Source organism: Dermacentor albipictus, chromosome 1 (genome assembly GCF_038994185.2).
Source record: "Dermacentor albipictus isolate Rhodes 1998 colony chromosome 1, USDA_Dalb.pri_finalv2, whole genome shotgun sequence".
Lineage (NCBI taxonomy): Eukaryota > Metazoa > Arthropoda > Arachnida > Ixodida > Ixodidae > Dermacentor > Dermacentor albipictus.
The window spans coordinates 313,279,191-313,298,189 of record NC_091821.1 but is presented as its reverse complement, the minus strand read 5'-3'; the positions used below and the strand labels follow the sequence as shown (position 1 = coordinate 313,298,189).

Here is an 18,999-nt window from a genome sequence, read left to right as displayed (position 1 = left end):
TGATAGCGCCCAATGGAAACTTCCTGTGCGAAGTGGTTGGATCAAATACAGCTTTTGTAAAAATTTTCTTATTCCAGCATTAGAGTGTGTGATATGGCCGCTATCAACTATGCTTCCTGGTGTCCCGACATAGCTGTAGTTTACAGCAGGCTCATATTTTGTGGAAAGTGGAGGGGGGCCATTGCAACTGCAATGTGTGACAAAGTTTTTACGTTGCTGGTCTGGTTAAAAGCGTAAATAATAATGAGCCGTCGTTTTTCTTTCCTTATTTTCATGTGTCATAACACCTTCCGTCCTTGTTCCAGCGATGTCCTCCATGAACTAAACAAAACATCTTGTTTATATTTGCCAAAAATAAAGGGCGCATTATCACCAATATTAAAGCAAACTTCGAGGATAGAGAACTAATTATGATATTTTTAGCATATTACGCATGTAGCTATTCGGAGCTTTATGAATGTGTTTTGCGAATGAAGAATTTATTCCATTGCCCTGTAATAACTGTGAAGTCAACATATATCAAATCTAGTGAAAATTGAGTGTTGGGGAAGGGTGGGGGGGGGGGGGGGGCATTAAAAAGCACTAAAGCATTGCATACCCCCCTCAGTAGTTGTAGTGGTGGTTTTTAACAGGTTCATTGGATGTCCACTGTCGCAGGGCTGAGATGGCGAGACCACTTTTTTTATTGTGTGAATATTACAAGTAATTTATGCTGATTGTACGTCGTCGCCTATAACATTGACAGTACTATTACCTAAACTACCGATACATTTATCTTGTAAACTTAAACAGCAAGTACAGTTCTTTGTGGAATTGTTTAAATTCTTTGTAGCAAATGTGCCTTTTTATGTATGCTGTACTGCTACTACTGGGTGCGATCCGAGACCACTGTGGGTGCACTCATTGCCCTTTGCTCCTGTATCATCTTGAGATGTTATATAGCTGCAAGAGATAAATGCAAATTCAGCTCATTTTTCGGGCCCCCATAATTCACCATGTGTGATTGATAAATATGTCCCTGTCGGTTAAATATACTTATAACAGAAGCATTTCCAGGCTATTTCACTTATTGTAATATTAACTGTCAATACATACACACACACGCACACACATGCACACACTCTAGAAATAGTTGGTATGCCACTGCATGTCTTTTACTGCCGCTGAACATCAGAAAAAAGCCCTGAGGGCCTGCCAGTACACTTATTAGGCACATCGGTGCTCCTCCTGTGACAAAAGGCAGCGGGTGCACGCGTGTCCCGTGACAATTGCCCCTTCCCACGCTTGTTGAGCTTCACCGCACTAATTTTCACACGCTTCACCGCGTAATACTGCTGTAGTGAGGCGAAGCTGACTGTCGGCAACGGGCATTATGCAACGCGTCGTGCTTTCCGAGCTTCGAAGCCAATCGCGAGGACCACAAAGGCGGAATCAGTGCCATTGCTGATAGCGACGAATTCTTTCAATGGAAAACACGGCACAGAACGGCAAGAAGCTTAATAGCGAACGCAGAAGCAGCTAGGCCTAGCGTTGCTGCGGTGGTGGCTACGGCTGCCAGCAGATCTGCGTGCGAGAGCGTTCGAGGAGAGACGAGCTAATCAAAACGGTGGCGGTGGTTTTATTAATGCCGTTTCAGACCTGCCATGATGGCAAAAAGTCCGGAAAATCGGATGGCGAAGGGTTCTTGCATCCGAAATTTCAGATGTTATTATACGTAGGCTCTATAGGGTACGTGGTGGTGCTGCGAAGCCGTCCGAATTATCGGGAGTCCGGAAAATCGGTCGTTGACTAAACAATGGCAATTCCACCTACTCGAGCCAGCTTTACTGCGACTTTCCCAGGTACTGCTGCACACACAATAAACATATGCTATAACATCGAAAGCCAACTTGTTCCTAAAAAGTTTGCATTAGGCGAAATAAAACCAATTACAAAAATGTTTATGGAGTGGCAGTCCACGCAAGTGCTTCTGAGGAGTGGTGAGGCCAAACTGAACGCCTGCTCTGAGTCGGACTACGCTTTTATAATCAACATCGCTTTATCTAAATATAAAATTTTCCTCTTGCCAGCTAAAACGCTCACTCTGATGCATTTGGTCTTGTGAAAATTCTTTTCACATGATTCAGTTACCACATAAAAACTTATGCCACAAAAAAAAAAAGCACTGAGCAAGATCTATGGCTAAATTTTATGATGAAACTTGCAGAAAGTGGGAATTCTCTGTTTTTTGCAATATGTAGTAAGCCTTCTTGCCCCAAGTAAGATGGCGCCAGTGTGCTTCACTTTTTGGGTGCCTTCTCCACTCCAGCATTTATTTTTACTTTCTTAAGCAAGCAAAACAATGCACCGTACCTGGGAATGTATTTCAAAGTGGTAGATTGATGTAGGCCCAGCCAGTGAGAGCACATATGAGCTTCGCCGGCCACGCCGCAAGAGGAAAGTGCCTTCTTCAGTCGTAGATAGAAGCCGCGCTGCACACTGCATTAAGATTGTCTTGATTACATCTGTACAGCAGCTTGCTTCCATTAACTATTTTCCTACCATGAGGAAAATAAGTGGTAGGTTTAGCCAAATCTTTTGACGGAACTACTGCACTCAATATCTTATGTAATACATAAACAAAAAGCAGAACGAATGCACTTCTCATGCATAAAAAAAGATTTTATTAACGAGATGTACGTCATAAAAAAAAATAAATTGCCAGAATTAATATTGTGGGATAAAATTGAACAAAGTTTGTAAAGACACGCATGTATCTACTAAGAACAAAATGTAACAATAATTATGAGATATACAAAATGTATTGCAGTCTAATAGACACTATCTCCAAAAAAATCAAAATTTTTCATTGAACAGGTGTTCTACTGCAAAAATGAAGCAATTGGGCAAGCACTACAGTTGGGCGTCCTGGGCTTCAGCCGTCGATGTTTGAGGCTGGTTTGTGCCGTCGCTCTCACAGCTGAAGTGCGACGAAAAGGCAGCATCCTCAGACTCGCTGCTGCTCAATTCATAGATAAAATAAGCTGCAGACACAGAGGAATCGCAAGGTCTGGGATCTTTTGAAGCGCGTGTGCAGCTCGCGGAGGCAGCAATTTTTTGCTTTCTACTTTGACAATTGTGAAACTTCGGAGCGTGTTCAAAAATTACCACCTGGTGGGAAAAAATCTCGAAAGCAGCGTTTCAAACTACCGCCTGGTGGGAAAAAGGTCTCGAAAGCAGTGTTTCAAACCATCGTTAGCAGGCTAACTATGCCCAATGGGTTCAATACGGAAAGAGTTGAACTGCATTCACTTCTCATTCATGTTGCAAACTGTCATCATGGTATCTACCTGTGGAATATAAAAATGCGTGATGTGCTACCATGTCCCTACTACACTGAACACAATATTTCTCATCAGAAAATTTGTGCAATCTGTCAATGGGAAGGGGAAACACCTGCCATTTGGCTCTGGTGACTCTGGCAAGCGTTTCACCTACTCAACTGGAGACGGTGCCATCACCATTCGTGCATGTGATTGTTCTCCTTTACTTAGTTATGTCTCAGAAAAAAAAAAAAGATTCCTATGATGTCTTTTGACTGTGAGGGGAGCCTCTCCTATGTTAGTAAGTTGTTGCCAATTATCATTAATGTTTGTAAGTATTTAATTTCCACACAGAAATAAAATAAGTAAATTTATAGATCACCTGACACACCAAACAGTGATTCATATTGATGTGGCATTCAATAGCTGTGGCACACACTGCACTGATAGCTTCAGAGGCTCAAGTGCTGCTTTGCTACCAGCTTGAAAAGGCATCAATGTTGTGTGTTGTTTGTGTTACATCACTTACACTAGTCCAATGCTGTCGCAGTTTCATTTCCTAACGTCCACACTACAATCCACAACTATGCAATTTTTCAGTTTTGCAAAGTGTGGGCCTTCTCATTGAAGGCCCACACTTTGTCATGGCAGACGCACCTCTCGGTCCACATGAGGAGGATGAAGCCAAGAACCCTTCCCATAGGTTGATGTGGGTCTCTCGTATACTTCTGCAAGGAATTCACAAACCATGAGTGATATGCAGTTACAATGAATTTCCAAATGAGCAATTTTGCCTGAACTCTGCTGAACACTATCTGCAGATAAACACCAAAACCGGACAATACACTGATGCTGTCTACAACAACACGAGATGTGGCAGGCCACTGACCGAGCACACGAACACAGTCAGAGTGCCTCCCTTGGGCAGCCAGATCAGCGGGTAGCTCATGTCGCAAGGTGCGTGGCCTTGCTGGTGCCCCATGGTCAAGTAAAGCACGCACCACACATGCATGGCCCCGTGCCGCTGCCACATGCAATGGCACCCAGCCGTTATCAGCATCACGTGCCTGTGCACTGGCTCCTGCCGACAGCAGCTCCTTGACCATCTCAGCATCCGGCCACTCACATGCATACTGTGGAAAACAAAAGGCAAGCACATACAAAACAGCTTTGCAGGCAAAGTATTAACCTCAAAAAACAGCACACAAGGCAACTGTTTGCTGTCCATGGCAAAAAATGAGATCAGCGAAAACTAACACTCTGGTTAGTCAGGCCAGGCTTCTTGTCACTAAGCCCAAACATAGGTTTCCAGCTAGTAAAGCCCTAATTATTAAATGCTATTTGTGGACCTTTGATGTCCACGAAGACACCTCTAGGGACTATTGAGGGGTTGCTTTTAGTAAAGCACGTTTGTTCTGGTGTCACCTTGTATATCTAGTAGAGCTTTTCTGGACTTCAAGAACTAGTTTGTTTATCTTTAAAAGCAAAAGGTACAAAAGCCAATATAGGCAGGCAAGGGTTATAAACTAAAGGACTGTATCAGGGGCCTTGGCAAGTAACATAAGACAAGATTTTGAATGCAGAATGCATTTTTAATAAATTTGAAAAATACATGTAGTAGTACAATGTATGTGTTTAACACAAACTATAATAGATACTATGGAGAAAAAGAACCAGATATTGAACACATACTGAGGCAATTAACAATTTAGATGTAAGCAAAGCACAAAAACAACACAGTCAACTATTTACATATTTTTAAAGAATATATCATTGTACATAATGTTTGTATCTTTAAAGAATATACCAAGTTATTTAATGATGTTGCTGTACAGCTAAAAAGATGCAGCCACAGGCAAAGAAAAGAAAGAACATGTCCATGTTTTTCTGCACTGTGCAGCTACATCATGAAATTGTACAAACTCGCCTAAGCTTTCACACTTCTAAGTCAGCTGAGTCCAGTGTTCAATGACAGTGAAGAATAATGTAATTTCATTATAATTGGTTTGACATTTAGGCAACAAGAAACTGTTACTGAATGCAGACCTAGCTCGATTATTATTCGCCAAAAAGTTTTAATTCACAAATGCAAGTGTCAGTTGATTAATAGGCTGCCTAAAAAAACATGATTAAGAGGTAGTGCCAAAACAAGTTATGAAAAGATAAGATACTGATAGTACAGAGTAGAATGCTGGAATAATAACGAGTACTTTTGATTATGCAGACTGCTTAATTCTACACCCTGTTTCAGTAGTTCTGTGCAGCACGGTGGAAGCTACAGGCTTGTTTGATCAATCAAGTGGTCGAACACATCTTAAAGGGCCCCTCACCAGGTCTGGCCATTTTGAGCTGACAATCGCAGAGCATACATTGCATGATAACAATCTTGTCTGCAAAGTATTACATCGCTACACACAGCAGAAAAATCTGAAATTTCGATCCGAATGCCGTTTCCCTTTTCACTTGCAGCCGTCGTGCTTCAAGCCAGATAGCGATGTAATCGTGCCCCTGCGCCTACGTAATCGTGTCCGCAATGTGTGACGTCGCTCGTGGTGACACGTGACTTCGCAAATTATTCAAGACAACATCTGTTATCTGTGTGATCTGTTGCTTGAATTGACGAATTGAAGTTTAGAGAAATACTAAAACACACAAATAAAATGTCTGCGTGTTTTTTGTTTAAATTCCCACCGAAGCAAGAGAGATGCACTTACGCTTCGTCTGCTTGTCCCCACAGTCATGCGGTCATGTGCGCAGGTACCAAAACTATGCCATTTTCTACCGTGTTCCAGCGCTTGATCACGCACGCTCTGCGATCTGCTTGTTCTGTCTCAGTATTTGTGTAGCACTGAATTGTACCGCTAGTCATGTTTCCTTGTGCACAGCACGCAAAATCGTGTGCTGCGCAAACGAGACAACATGTTGCGTGCTACGCCGTCGGCGGAAGTGCATAGTGCCAAAAAAAAAAAAAAAAAACGTGATGAGCAAAAAAAGAAAAATGAAGGCAGGGCCTGTGAAGTATGCGTCATGCGACCCTCGAGATCTGGTACGGGAGAACGCAGGGAAGGAATTTCGATTGCGTAGGCTAGACGGGGCGTGTGGAGAGAGTGACTTGCTTGGCAGTGGAACCCACCTGCTAAAATCATGGGTTCACGGCACTGAAATATTTATATCTCGGCTATTAACGAGCCCATTTGAAACATTTTTGCGGCAGAACGCTCCTTAGAGGACACATAACTTCCAGCGTATAACCAAAATTTGCTATGGGGCCTGGTGAGAGGCCCCTTATAAGTGCCCTTCTGAGCACTGTTGTCTGCTAGTGGCGAGTGCTGCAGCACAGGTGATGGCTGCATCTACTAAGACTGCAACTGCACAGCGAGATCAGCTGTTGTACTGGCAGCAGTATAAAATTTGTTCTATATTTGCAGTGACACCAAAAAGGCATGCATCTTCCAAATATTTCGAGATACAGAGGAGAAGGAGGGTTACAGAGATGGCAGAAGCGAAGGGTTCAAAAGGAGCACTTGGCCAGCATGTTGCACAGTATGGTGCTGCCATCCCATGATCTCTCTTGTAACATCCATTTGTACATGGTGTGCTCGCTGGCATTCGTACGTGCAGCCATTTTCTTAATTCGAATTCATGCACATCTACCGCACTCCTTCCACACTGCTCCAAGCATGTTCAACCGAATTTGTTCATTCATTCTGTGTAAAGAGCAGCTTCGAATGATACCACACAAGCAACTCTATGGATGGCATTTTTGCGAAGGATGAAGCACTACCCAGTCCTCTGTGGTGTTGTGGCTGCACCGACTACACGCATGAATTTAGCCACTGTCAAATAAATGAATTGTTAGTACTTTTTAAATGCAAACTGATGTTTGTATGGCAGCATTGCATTAACTTTTTTGTCTTCTGCATGTTTTCATCCGGATAAGCAGAGAACTCTATCATATAGCCTCAATAAATATGTTATTAAATAACGGGGCAAGATCGCACAATAAACCGTCCTGTGACCTGCAGAGAAGCTTCTAAGCAAACACCTGCTGAGAAGACCACTTGTCAAGCTCATTGAGTTGTCCAACGGTTTCCGAACTGTGGCATGACAACTTGCTGCGCAAGAATCTGCGCTCACAGTTCACGTAGCCTTGGCTCTGCTGCACGGAACTACTGAAACAGAATACAGATGGACTGTACAGAAGAAAGATGTCATTGGGAAGTACTGCATTTTGTTTCAAAGCCTGGCGCTTTAGCACAAGATGTACCACGGTGCTCGTTTTTTAGATCTATATCACAAAAACAAGCCCAATTCATAACACCTATCCTGTTGTAATATTGCCAGCACTGCTGGCTTTGCCTATAAATCCTCCATTCATCTTGGTCCGTGCAAAAATTGCCTGATGCATAAGTGCTCAAGAAATGCTAATCCATGATTAAACATTTTCACCAGATCAACAGGTGAAAAGACAGCAATTTAAATTTAGTATTGCACAGCTTGTGGTCAACTATCTGAGTGTTAGTGTGGCACACACATGCAAAGGATGCCGGCCACAGATGTCGGGACCAGATGGAGCTGCACCAGCCGCCAGCAGGGCCGCCAGAAGTTCGGTGTGTCCAGCAAGGCACGCCAGGTGCACGGCTGTGCGGCCTTGTTCGTCCTTGGCCTCGGTCGCATAGCCAACTCGCAGCAGCTCGTTCACCACCACCAGGTCGCCTACCAGTCAAAAGATGGGGGATCAGCACCACAGCCACTTAAGATGCCAACCATGCAGCTACTTACCAAATCCCAGCGATGGCTCAGAGGAAAAAAAGAGAGAGAAATGGGTGAAAGTGCAAGAGATGCAACATGTCTTAAAAGCAAGAAACAGAAAACGTTGCATAAGTGACAATGTGCATGCCTGTAGCAGGCCTAGTTTATGAGGAACTAGCTCATAATCTATCTACTTGAACATGTATGTTAACAAAATTTGTTGCTGAGCTAGTTGGTTCATGATGTGGGGATGCGAGACTCTCGCGCGTCCCCTGATATGTTTTTCCCGCATAGCTCCCTAGCCAAAGCATTCCCACTCCTGCCTAGAATCCGAATATCGAAAAGAATTGGCTTACAGGGACAGGGCCTACAATGCACAGGCAGATGAATGAAGCTTCATTAGCTACAGATTGCTTGTGTTCCCGTGCCTGATCATTGACACATCAGCCGGTTTGTCCGATATAAACCTTTTTGCAAGAAGGTGGAATCTTGTACACAGCACCAATGGTCCATGTCATGTAGGGCTTGGCATGCTTCATTCCACAGGTGGGTTTCCTTGGAGGTCCCAAAATGCGTGGGCACAACCCAGCAAGTTTGTGGCGAAGTGATGCTGGCAAAGTCTTGTGCTCACTTGGCTCAGGATAGCTTTAATTGCCAGATTGAGTGCTTACAGATGGCTGGTTTCCCTTGCTCGATTTCGACAGCTGTGCCTGAGGCCCTCCTTCAAAAACTAAATAGCAGGAAAAAGCCTCAGCTGGTTCTATGAACTAAATGGCCTGAAGTGGTGCCCTACATTCACAGGGTTGAAGAATGTGGCAAATTCACAACCTGAAGAATGTGGAAAAACAGTACAATGTGCCTATTGTTTTTTCTGGGCCACAAAAACTTGCTGGGTTGTGCCCACGCATTTCGTGACCTCCGAGGAAACCCACCTGGTGAAAGAAGCATGCCATGCCCTATGTCACGTGCATTGTGGCATTGTATATGAGATTTTGCTTACTTGGGTAAATGTTTATACTGGACAAACCGGCCGATGCATCAATGATCGGGAACAGCAACACGAGTGATCTGTATCTAATGAAGCTTCATTTCATTTGCCTATGCATTGTAGGTCCTGTCCCTGTAAGCCAATTTTTTCTGGTGTTTGGATTTGGGAATGCTTTGGCCAGGGAAATCATGGAAGCCTAACATATCAGAAAAAAAGGGAGTGCCTGTATTAGCGATACGCCTGTTGTATTGCGTAGCAAAGAAAAACAGTTTTTAGAAAGGACGCTGTAATCTGTATGCTCTGTGATATGATGCCTTTGTAGCGTGATGGACAGTGTGCGTGCGCAATCTTGTTCTGCTGTGTAAATAAGTCAACAAAACGTTCACAATAAAAATTAGTTACGAGTAGTGCTTGTCATTTGCGTCGATGTTTTCTTCCGTGCTGTCTTGAAACTGCGGTTACCAATGTTCATTTACTACCTGAACATGAATGCATTAGAAGAATTGGGAGGAAGTGGTCAGTGACTAAGGGTGGGAAGGTGTTTCGCTGTTGCAGACACTAAAACTGTATTGCCCACAGTAGACACCCAAACAGCGTTCATTAAATTCTTATTGAAACATAGACAGTCATGATTGAGTGTAGAGATGATATCTAATATCAACAGTGCTACATTTAGGTTGCTAAATTTGGAGGAATAACAGAGATGTCTGCACTCATTGTGTGCCAGTTTCAAACTTACATTTTCAGTATCATTTACTTTTTATACATAAAGCCACGACTATATATAAGGCCAAGTCACATCCAATACAAGTCAGCCTTTTATAACTCAGCATTTATATCGAGTCACAGAGCTCTTTAGGAAACGAGCATGGACTGTGGCACCAGATATACCTTGAGGTTGTATCGTAGCAAATTCTATTATACAATTAGTAAGTTTCTCATTTCAAAGCAATTCTGATCATAGTGTAACACACAAACAAATAGAAAGACGCACTGCACTGCTTGAAGGCACTGCGCAGCCAGTTTGACAATGAAAAAGGATACTTCACTGAGGTATGTGAAGCAGTCGGATGCAGGAAGCCTCCTGCCCTACTATCGTGCAATGCCACTCTAATGCAGCTCGTGAAAAACTGTGAACAATAATTTTGCCAACAAATGCAGTGCAAGCTTGGAAGAAACCTCAGCATCCTGGTATGTATTCGCATGGCTCGTGCAATCACTGGGGAGATGCGTCTCAACAAGTAAAATTTTAAAGAGCCTGAACTCTGTATGTTCAAAGTAATGTATGAAAAAGAAGTCTGACTCACCTTGTCTGGTAGCCCGGTGCAGCAGATTGGTGCGGCCATGGCGTCGTGTATCGGGTGGAGGCGGCCCTCCTCCCGGGCAGGGACGCCCTAAGGGTTGCCCCCAAGGTGCCCCACCTTCTTGGCTGCCCTGGTACACCAGCTCCTCCAGGCCTGCCATCCAAACACAGTCCCTCTGTCATGTAGTCTCCTCACTCCTCAATGCTTATGTTAGACATTCTGAATATCATGCTTGAACATATGTATTGAGAAAAGGTCCATAGCGGGGAGGGGCTGTAAGACAAGCCAGCGCCTTGCAAAGTCCATGCGCTGCAATGCAGCTCAAAGGCTGCTCTCATTTCTAAAGTGACTCGCCAGCTATCTGCACCTGCTAGCTGTTATTTTCCTTCATCAGCCTCTAGACGTTGATTAATTTAACTGATTTTGATGTCCCACAGCACAGCACACAACCTCTGGATACAAGTATGACCAAAAAATTTCATGGTGCAGGTGTTTGTGCACACATGTACACATGCATGCATGCACATGCATTGGCAAAGGAAATAAGAAATAAGCTCATTTAGAAATTTAGCCAATGAACCCATAATTGGCAGTGCAGGCCTTAGTTCTTGCATAGCCAATTCTGCATAGGTTATTGCATAGGTTATTTTTGCTCTCTAAATATGCTTATTTATTGCAAGGGGTTGACCTTCTGGCTTCATGACCCGCCAATGGAGTTGCCATTGCACAGGCAATTCGTGGTGCCTGTAGCACTACAACTGTGCATCAAGTGTTTCATACAATGGTAAAAGTCTATGTCTTAGAGGCACAACTGTCTAAAAATGTTTTAGTGTCCCTCTGGGTTCTTGGAATTTCTTAAAAATTCAGGGAGCAATAAAGAAACACAGAGGAGTAAGTGGCAGCTCAGTAGCAGCCAAGAACTAACTGCCCTGCAGTTAGTTCTTGCACAGAATCAAGCACAAAAGTATCTCAATAATATTTGTACTCAGACAACATGACCATGAGGGATTTTTAGCAGCAAAAGCCAAGTGTTTCACTGTATACCAATTGCAGTCATCTAAGGCTCTTAACCAATGTGACCTCTGCCTGTGCCTCCAACTTCCAACACTTCGGTACACTCCTCACTGCACTTCAGGTACATAAGGATGATGTTTGGGTAAATTCACAAACCGCTCACAATATGCTGGGCAAGGCAGCATACATATTCTGTTCCTGGAAACTTGCTGCTATCCATGCCATATTTAAATATAGCTAATGCCAATGGGGTACATTCTGGGTAAGAGAAGTCTGGACTTCATGCTTCTACCTCGGCTAATAATACTGTATTGCACAAATTGCGGAACAGAAGTGATGTTGAACTTGCTTGGCAGGAGGCAGGGCAGCACTTAGTGCATCCGGAAAAATTTGTCTTTCACTAGACAGGCTGATTTTATTGATTAGTGCTAACCAATGATGTCAGTGTTATGTTTCTGTATATCTTCACCTGTATTGAAATCAAACTCTCATATATTTGTTATGGCTGCTCAGTACACAGGAAGCACTGAAAATAGGTGGCAGTAGAGGTGGTGGGTTGTACATAACAGGCGGGTTTAGCCTGGTGACCAAGGCTGGCAATTGCTCCATTCGAGCGTTTCTTATACCACTGCGGTGCTTCATACCTAGTATCAGTGTTAAAACTCCAACTCTTTGAGCTTGGAATGATTTTAGTGTTTTTGTTGCAAATTTAATTAGTTTTGTGCCTGGATAATCTAGTCAATTCATGCAAACAACCTGTGTGCTGAAAATGATGTAAACAGCCAAGCAAAGTGACCAAATGAGGAGAGAGCAGCCACGTACCATGCACAACAGGGCCCCCATTTACGCTGAAGAAAGCATCTTCCCGGTGTCTATGCACTTGAAGGTGGAGCACCTGGCCTCCCTCCGCCACACTCAGTGCAAAATCTCCCGGTGACGACCCACTCGGACGTACTAGAAACAGGCCATCCTCTCCTGCATGTGAAAAGACATACACCTTGGCTAAACGCAAAGCAGCAGTGCACGACTTGTGGAGAATCAGAAAAAGCAGATGCACACATCTTCCTCAACAAATATCACTTTCTTCTCTTGCTTTTGCTATGGCTAGTCATTTTACTCTTAAGTGTAAAAGATTAAGTTGACATCTTAAGTAGAAGGCAGCGATAAACTCATCTAATACATTTGTGGTGACTTAAGAAACCAAATATGATCGCATACAAGCACCTGACATGCAGGTAACAGACCACCACTGATAGTTATGATGAATTCTAATGGTGGAGTCGGCGCAACTTTTTCTGCTCTTCTTGAAACAAGTGTGTTCCAATTACAGTGAGGAGGCGAGTTCTGATGCATGCGAAGTTCGAACGGAACACAAATAGCGATGCTGAAGCCGCTGCTTAAGAACGGGCATTCGGCAGGATGCTTTACTTGCGCTGACTACATGCAAGGTATCCTGGGCAATACTGGATCCAACAGAGCACTCCTGCTCTCACACCATACTCCGGCAACGTTCCTTAATCTTAATCTGTGTTCCAATCGCAGATTAAGACATGTTGCTCTACACCAGGGGTGCTTTGCTTGCAGAGTTGGTCAGCTCCTCCTCCCAATTCACCATCAGAGATGTACGAGACACACCAGCTATACATAGCTTCCCTTTGTTTTGTAATTTAACAAAATTATCAAGGCAATATCCTGTTTTTCTGTGCCATATAACATGGTAGTAATAATTCTCCTTGAATTTCCCACGGAAACTCATGCATATGAAGTTTTGCTAGGCAAATATTTTCTATAGATGGGTATAAACAATCCTAGTGCCCCATCTGATGAAGCAGTTTAACACTCCTGTAAAGCTGTCATCAAACCAGCCGCACTGCTGAGTTGGCTGCCATGCCTGCAATTTACCACTGGTGCCTTACCAGCTCATTCTACCAACCTCACGGACTCCAGCACTTTCCTGCATGCCGTGCACACAACACACCACACCTTGGTGTCACACACCTTGTGAACGAGGCGCCAATGACGAGCCAAATTTCAAAGCTGACTTATCAGCCTCCAAAAATAACCCCACGAAAGCACGAACAGTTAGATAAAAAATTATGGGGTTTTACGTGCCAAAACCACTTTCTGATTATGAGGCATGCCGTAGTGGGAGACTCCGGAAATTTGGACCTCCTGGGGTTCTTTAACGTGCACCTAAATCTAAGTACATGGGTGTTTTCGAATTTTGCCCCCATCGAAATGCGGCTGCCATGGCCGGGATTCGATCCTGTGACCTCATGCTTAGCCGCCCAACACCATAGCCACTAAGTAACCACGGCGGGTCGAACAATTAAAAAGAGGTCTTCTGGTGTGCCAGCAAACACCGGTTGTGGTCCAAAGACCGAGACAGAGCCCAGAGTTGTCGAAACTCAACAAAATATATTTTTCAAATAAGGCAGTTACGTTCACACATGCACTTCAGCTAGGTGCATCACAATGCTATTCAGATGGGTATTAACAAAACTCTTGAAAGTAATTAACGACAAGCACTAAGAGTTCAACATATACATTACAGAATGAATAGGAGCACCAAGTGTCCACTCATATTCAACCGTGTTGGTCTTGAGCCAGACATCCTTGGCATAGCTCGTGGCAAATCTCGAAGAAGGAACTTCTTCCGAAAATGCAGACGTTTGATAAACTCGTCGACCAGTTTGTCAGGGATGGACGGATGGATGAATAAAACTTTATTGGATCTATTTAAATGTGGTTGGGCCCCTAGACATCCGGGAGCCCCCTGGCCGACATCTCTAGGCAAGCACAGTCCACCAGCCAGAGCTGGTCATCCGAGCAAGTGGCCCGAAGAGCGGCCTTCCATGAGGAAAAGAAAGGGTTGGGAATAGGCTCTACCATGGGGAATCCCTTGCTCCTGCAGACAGTCAGTCTACGCATCACATCTCTTCACCAGCACGTTCTGATCTCTTCTGATTCCAGCATGGTGCTTTTAGCCTCTGTCGGCGTTTCTCGAACTTTCCGATAGAGTTGTTCTCACATAGCATGAACAAAACCTGGCAATCTTCTAGACATTTCTCGCATATTTAGCCGCGTCCACAGTGACTCATCCATTGGCGCAAGTTCGGGCTGTCCCCCTCTCACTCTCACTGTTCTCGCTGTGTGTTGAGGCCTGAGAGGGTGTTTACGCATGCCTGCTCTCTCTCTTTGAAGCCTGTAGTCGCCGTTGATCGGGTTGGTTGCCTGTGGCGTATGCGCTCTCTCCCTCCGTCAAAACTGTCATGGGACAAGAGGCTGCTTTGCTGGCTTAGGTGATATGTGGTGCGCACTTTGATTGCACATACTTTTGTGACACTTGGTCAAAGGCTGGGTATGTCATAATGAGATGCAAACAACGAAGCATGTCACTTGCGATGTAAGGGGGAAGGATGCTTCAGTACAAACTGCACTGCCTAAGCGCAACTGCTATAAACTGCTGCGAATTGTGGGGTTCTCACTCGTGCTCTTGGGACAAAGGAACGACAACACAGTAGTGCAAACAATCACGAGGGCATTTATTGCACCTTTCATAGATCAATGCCTGCTAGCCGAGTTGCTATCCACAAAACATGCCGATGGGCGCGCGACAAATTTAGGAAGTCCGACTCACCGCGACCGGATAACGAACGAATATGTTCGCCACATGCTGGACACCAACGCCTGGTCGTTCACGCGAATGGTGGCGTGTTTGAACGAGCCCTTGCGAGACGGTCTCGCGGAAGCATGGATCGGCGCACGTGCGGAACGTCCGCGCTGCTTACTGAACCCGAACCAAAGAGGAAGCGCCTTCTCCTTTCCGTGCCCAAGTAACCCTGCCATTAGGTGGCGTTAGCACCACAACACTCACGCCATCTCTCGTACTGCGCTTCAACTAGACCGACTGCCACGGGCATGAGGCCATGCGGCGAAGCCGGATTACGGGAGACGGGAGCTATGCGGGAAAATAACAAATCAGGGGACGCGTGAGAGTCGCGCATCCCCACAACATCCACAGTCAAGGCATCTCTCCTGTCCTGGGATTGTATTTTACAATAATTATTTCTGCTTCTAATTTTTTGGACGTTGCACTGGCTCAGACGAAGCTGTACCACCATTATTACTAGAATCAGCCACTTTCTGTGATGTATGATGTGAATAGAAAATGAAGTGGCTCATTACACAATACAACCTCTGTTCTCATGTTCTCCATGACTGCTTAGCTTGTCAGCATATCATTACCATGCCGGCGGAGTGCTTCAAGCTTGATTTCATACGATGCTCGTTGCCAGGCTACCAGCATAAGGAAATATTTTCTTTCTTCTTGTTTAGAAACATCCACTCGTGTACAGTGTTTAGCGTTACATGAAATCAGAGACCTGCAACTTTCTTCCAGCACATTCACGAAATGTTCGTAACATCTGTAAGCCCTCATTTCACTGATGATGATGCAGCAGAAAATCTTTCACAGTCTTTTGGCAGTGCGGTGAAGGCTTTTGCATCAGCTTCAGCTTATCTAGTGCTAACTCATTGCAACCCCCCAGAGAGCAATGTCAGCCAGGAACACAGGCACTGGTTAAGTAATTTCGGCTGTCCGTTCAACATTATTATAGTGACATTTCACTTATTGTGTCTAGTTGTCTGTCTACATTTTTGCATACCTTATCGCTGTGCAAGCTTTTTTTCTCCTGCTCTAGCATTCAGCCTTCATTTGCATGGCACATTCACTATGGCTGTACCTTTAAAGGTCCCGATTCCTATGAATCATGACCCGCAAGTGAGTCTCGCAACTCTACAACATTTTCAAGCTCTAGAGAGTTGATGGCACACTGCATCCAATCAGAAGCAGCAAGAATTGTTTCCCTCAGTTAATTTTTCATCACGATGTTGCTTGCGCACTACAGGAAAGCTCTGCACAGCTACACAGGGAGAATAGCCATTATAACCCACCTGTGACATGCATTACAATGAACATGTAATAAGCACATTGCATGCTGAGACAACTAAGGATTTTAGAAATCCAGCGTCATGAAGATGTCTTAGTAGTTGTGAAAAACCAGGAGTGGCAAAGCAATGACAGCACTTCTTTGGTGGCAAGCCTCTACAAGCAACATCAATACCTCTTTTGACCGATTGAGAGTGTTCCTAATGGCGATTTAAAAGCTGGTTGTAGCACCAGCACTTGTGAAGCTTTGTCCAGAAACTGGATTTTGCTACTTATGAGAAGTTTGTAGTACAGCGAAGCCTCATTCCCAAGCTTTTAAACTCACTTAGGTAAGTATTGGATTTGACTGGGTGATTTGGAAATGCACAGTAGATGCCTTTGTATGTGAAGGCTAAAGTAAGCGAATGAAGACAGGCAACAATAAAAAGAAAGCAAGAAAGTGTGTGGTCACCCCATATGCACATTATAGTTCACTTTTAAGGAGAAAAAAAAGTCAGTATTCTGCCACAGAGCATTGCTGAAATATGGATAAAGGCCCACAAACTTATTTATTATGTATATATGTGCAGCCACCTAATTACATAAGCCACCTCTATGACAAAGAAATGTTCCTGTTATACTTTGTTTTCTATTACTTGGCTTTACCCAGTGGCTGTACCCAGCCACTGGGTACCCATTAGTTCGTTGTACCCAGTGAGCAGAAGTCTCCGACCCCCAATCCACACGCTGAATGTGGCTAGCAGAGAGCCTTCGACTGATTCGCTACTTATGACTGGGCAGTTAATGGCAACTGGCCCTTTGCAGCACTTTCTCGCAGCGGAGACAGCTACACTAGATCTTGGACGCATAGCACGCCTGGAATAGTAGGGGAGGGAAGACCTCTTCAAGGAATGATAAACAATATTCCTTGAGTATAGTGTGGACAGGAACAAACTGAAATTAGGAAAAATACATGTCTGGGGTAAAATGAGGCCTGAGTGGGCAAATCACCAAAGCGACCAAGGCAGGTGGGTTTTCAAAGCCCACATTCCTGCGCTGCATGCTCATTCAGCAAGCACTCTATGCATGTGTTTCAGCTGTGAACTATATCAGTTTGAATGGGCTGAATCATTTCCGGGTTCATGATTTCCTTAAAGAGGTTAAAGCTAAGACATGCACCATTACACTGCGGTGCGCCAGGTTTTTTCACATTTCTTCAGCCTCAGCGAAAAAATAAAGGCATTTCATGCAGAAAGAAAGTGACATAAATAGATGCTGTCCAACAAATCTAAATGTAAATCTAGCTCCTCTGATGAACACTCGAGCCTCCACCCAGTTTGTTCCTCAAGCTTGCAAACTGATTTCAGTGAAACAGTACAATAGAGAGATCAGCTGCACTACTTTCCTTAGCCATACTTTTCTTGTCCTTCAGTGAGCGAGTACAATATTATCTTATCATACATTTGCTTTGCTTGTATCTGTGCAGTTAATTGCACAATTAAAAATGTGCATTTTCTATTTGTATTTCTATGCATCTGTATGTATGCTTCCATGAAGATATTTATGCATCTCCAGAAGAAATGACAAAAATAAAACATTATATTTTATTTCAGTATTTAGTTACGAGAGCGCATCCAGAAAATTCTGCATAGGTTCAATGAATACCATCCGACCCTCGATGCTCTTTCAAATCTAGAATGTGGCACTCCAACCAAATACTTTGGAGACCCCTGAACCAAAGAAAGTTAATTTGAGATACAGCATTTGTGCAGTTCTTCTGTGAAGTACAAACTAATTAGAATGTGCAAGCTAGTTAACAGACTTGAGGTGGCCTTCCAGATTCAGAGCCAGATGGAGGTGATTTAACAGGAGTGGTTCACTTATCAAGTGTACTGTGGGTAAAGAGGGTGCTGTCTGAATGAGTGCATTCCACATAAAAACAATGTAATACGTGCTGCTGCAATGGCCTTTTTCATGAAATCACTGTTGTTAGGAATAACAATAACTTGGAAAGCAGTCAAGGTGTGTTGCACTCATAAAGATTTTGCCTTGTACATCAGCCAAAGTTCCACTGCGTTGCATGACACGACAAAGTACAGTTTATGAATGCCATGTTGTAATAAATCCTTTAGTTGCAAGTACAGCACTCCCATTCTCTGCTTTTCTTGTCCCTCAGGTCCTTCATGCTGTTGTATTATTTTCCAAAGGCACTCAGTGACCAACTCACCCTTGTGCCTCTTCCATATATGGCAACTTCTACAATACAGAACACTCGCAAGCAGGTTGAGGTGGTACACACTGGGAACCTAGTAGCAGCATCCTATCATATCTGTCTTGTGGGTGTCTCTTTCTGACTCTGACTTCTTGAGTTGAATTTTTCTCGTCACTGGCATTGACAATGTGAATGTGATGAAACTTTTATTTTCTAACTATGCAGACCATAATTTGCAGTGCTTGTAAGTGGCAGCCACCTTTTCCGGGACTGTGAGAACTGGCACAACAAATGACCAAAATAGTCCTCCGCCTGTTCCTCTTGCATGCTTTCTGCCAGTGTTTGTTCATCATGGCTTTATTGTCACCTGCCCCATCATTAAACCTGCAGTCCCTATACGAGCTGCATCAACAGATAGTGACTTGGGTCAAGGTTAAGTATGCTTGCTCTAACTACAGGTACGAGAGTAAAAATATCTGGTCTGTGGTCTGTTTAAT

The 18,999-nt window shown here is 43.9% G+C and overlaps 1 protein-coding gene across 2 annotated transcripts in view; it reads right to left on the bottom strand.

Moving 5' to 3' along the window:
- Window positions 1-18,999, bottom strand: part of Shark (SH2 ankyrin repeat kinase) — a 68,900-nt gene that overhangs the window by 48,751 nt on the left and 1,150 nt on the right. For both annotated transcript variants that reach the window (XM_065435752.2, XM_065435761.2), the window contains exons 3-8: window positions 12,183-12,335; window positions 10,350-10,499; window positions 7,837-8,018; window positions 4,192-4,435; window positions 3,960-4,030; window positions 2,353-2,478 (exon numbers count right to left, since the gene is read on the bottom strand). In XM_065435752.2, the coding sequence (XP_065291824.1) occupies window positions 2,353-2,478; window positions 3,960-4,030; window positions 4,192-4,435; window positions 7,837-8,018; window positions 10,350-10,499; window positions 12,183-12,335 (926 nt within the window). The remainder of the gene's footprint in view (window positions 1-2,352; window positions 2,479-3,959; window positions 4,031-4,191; window positions 4,436-7,836; window positions 8,019-10,349; window positions 10,500-12,182; window positions 12,336-18,999) is intronic.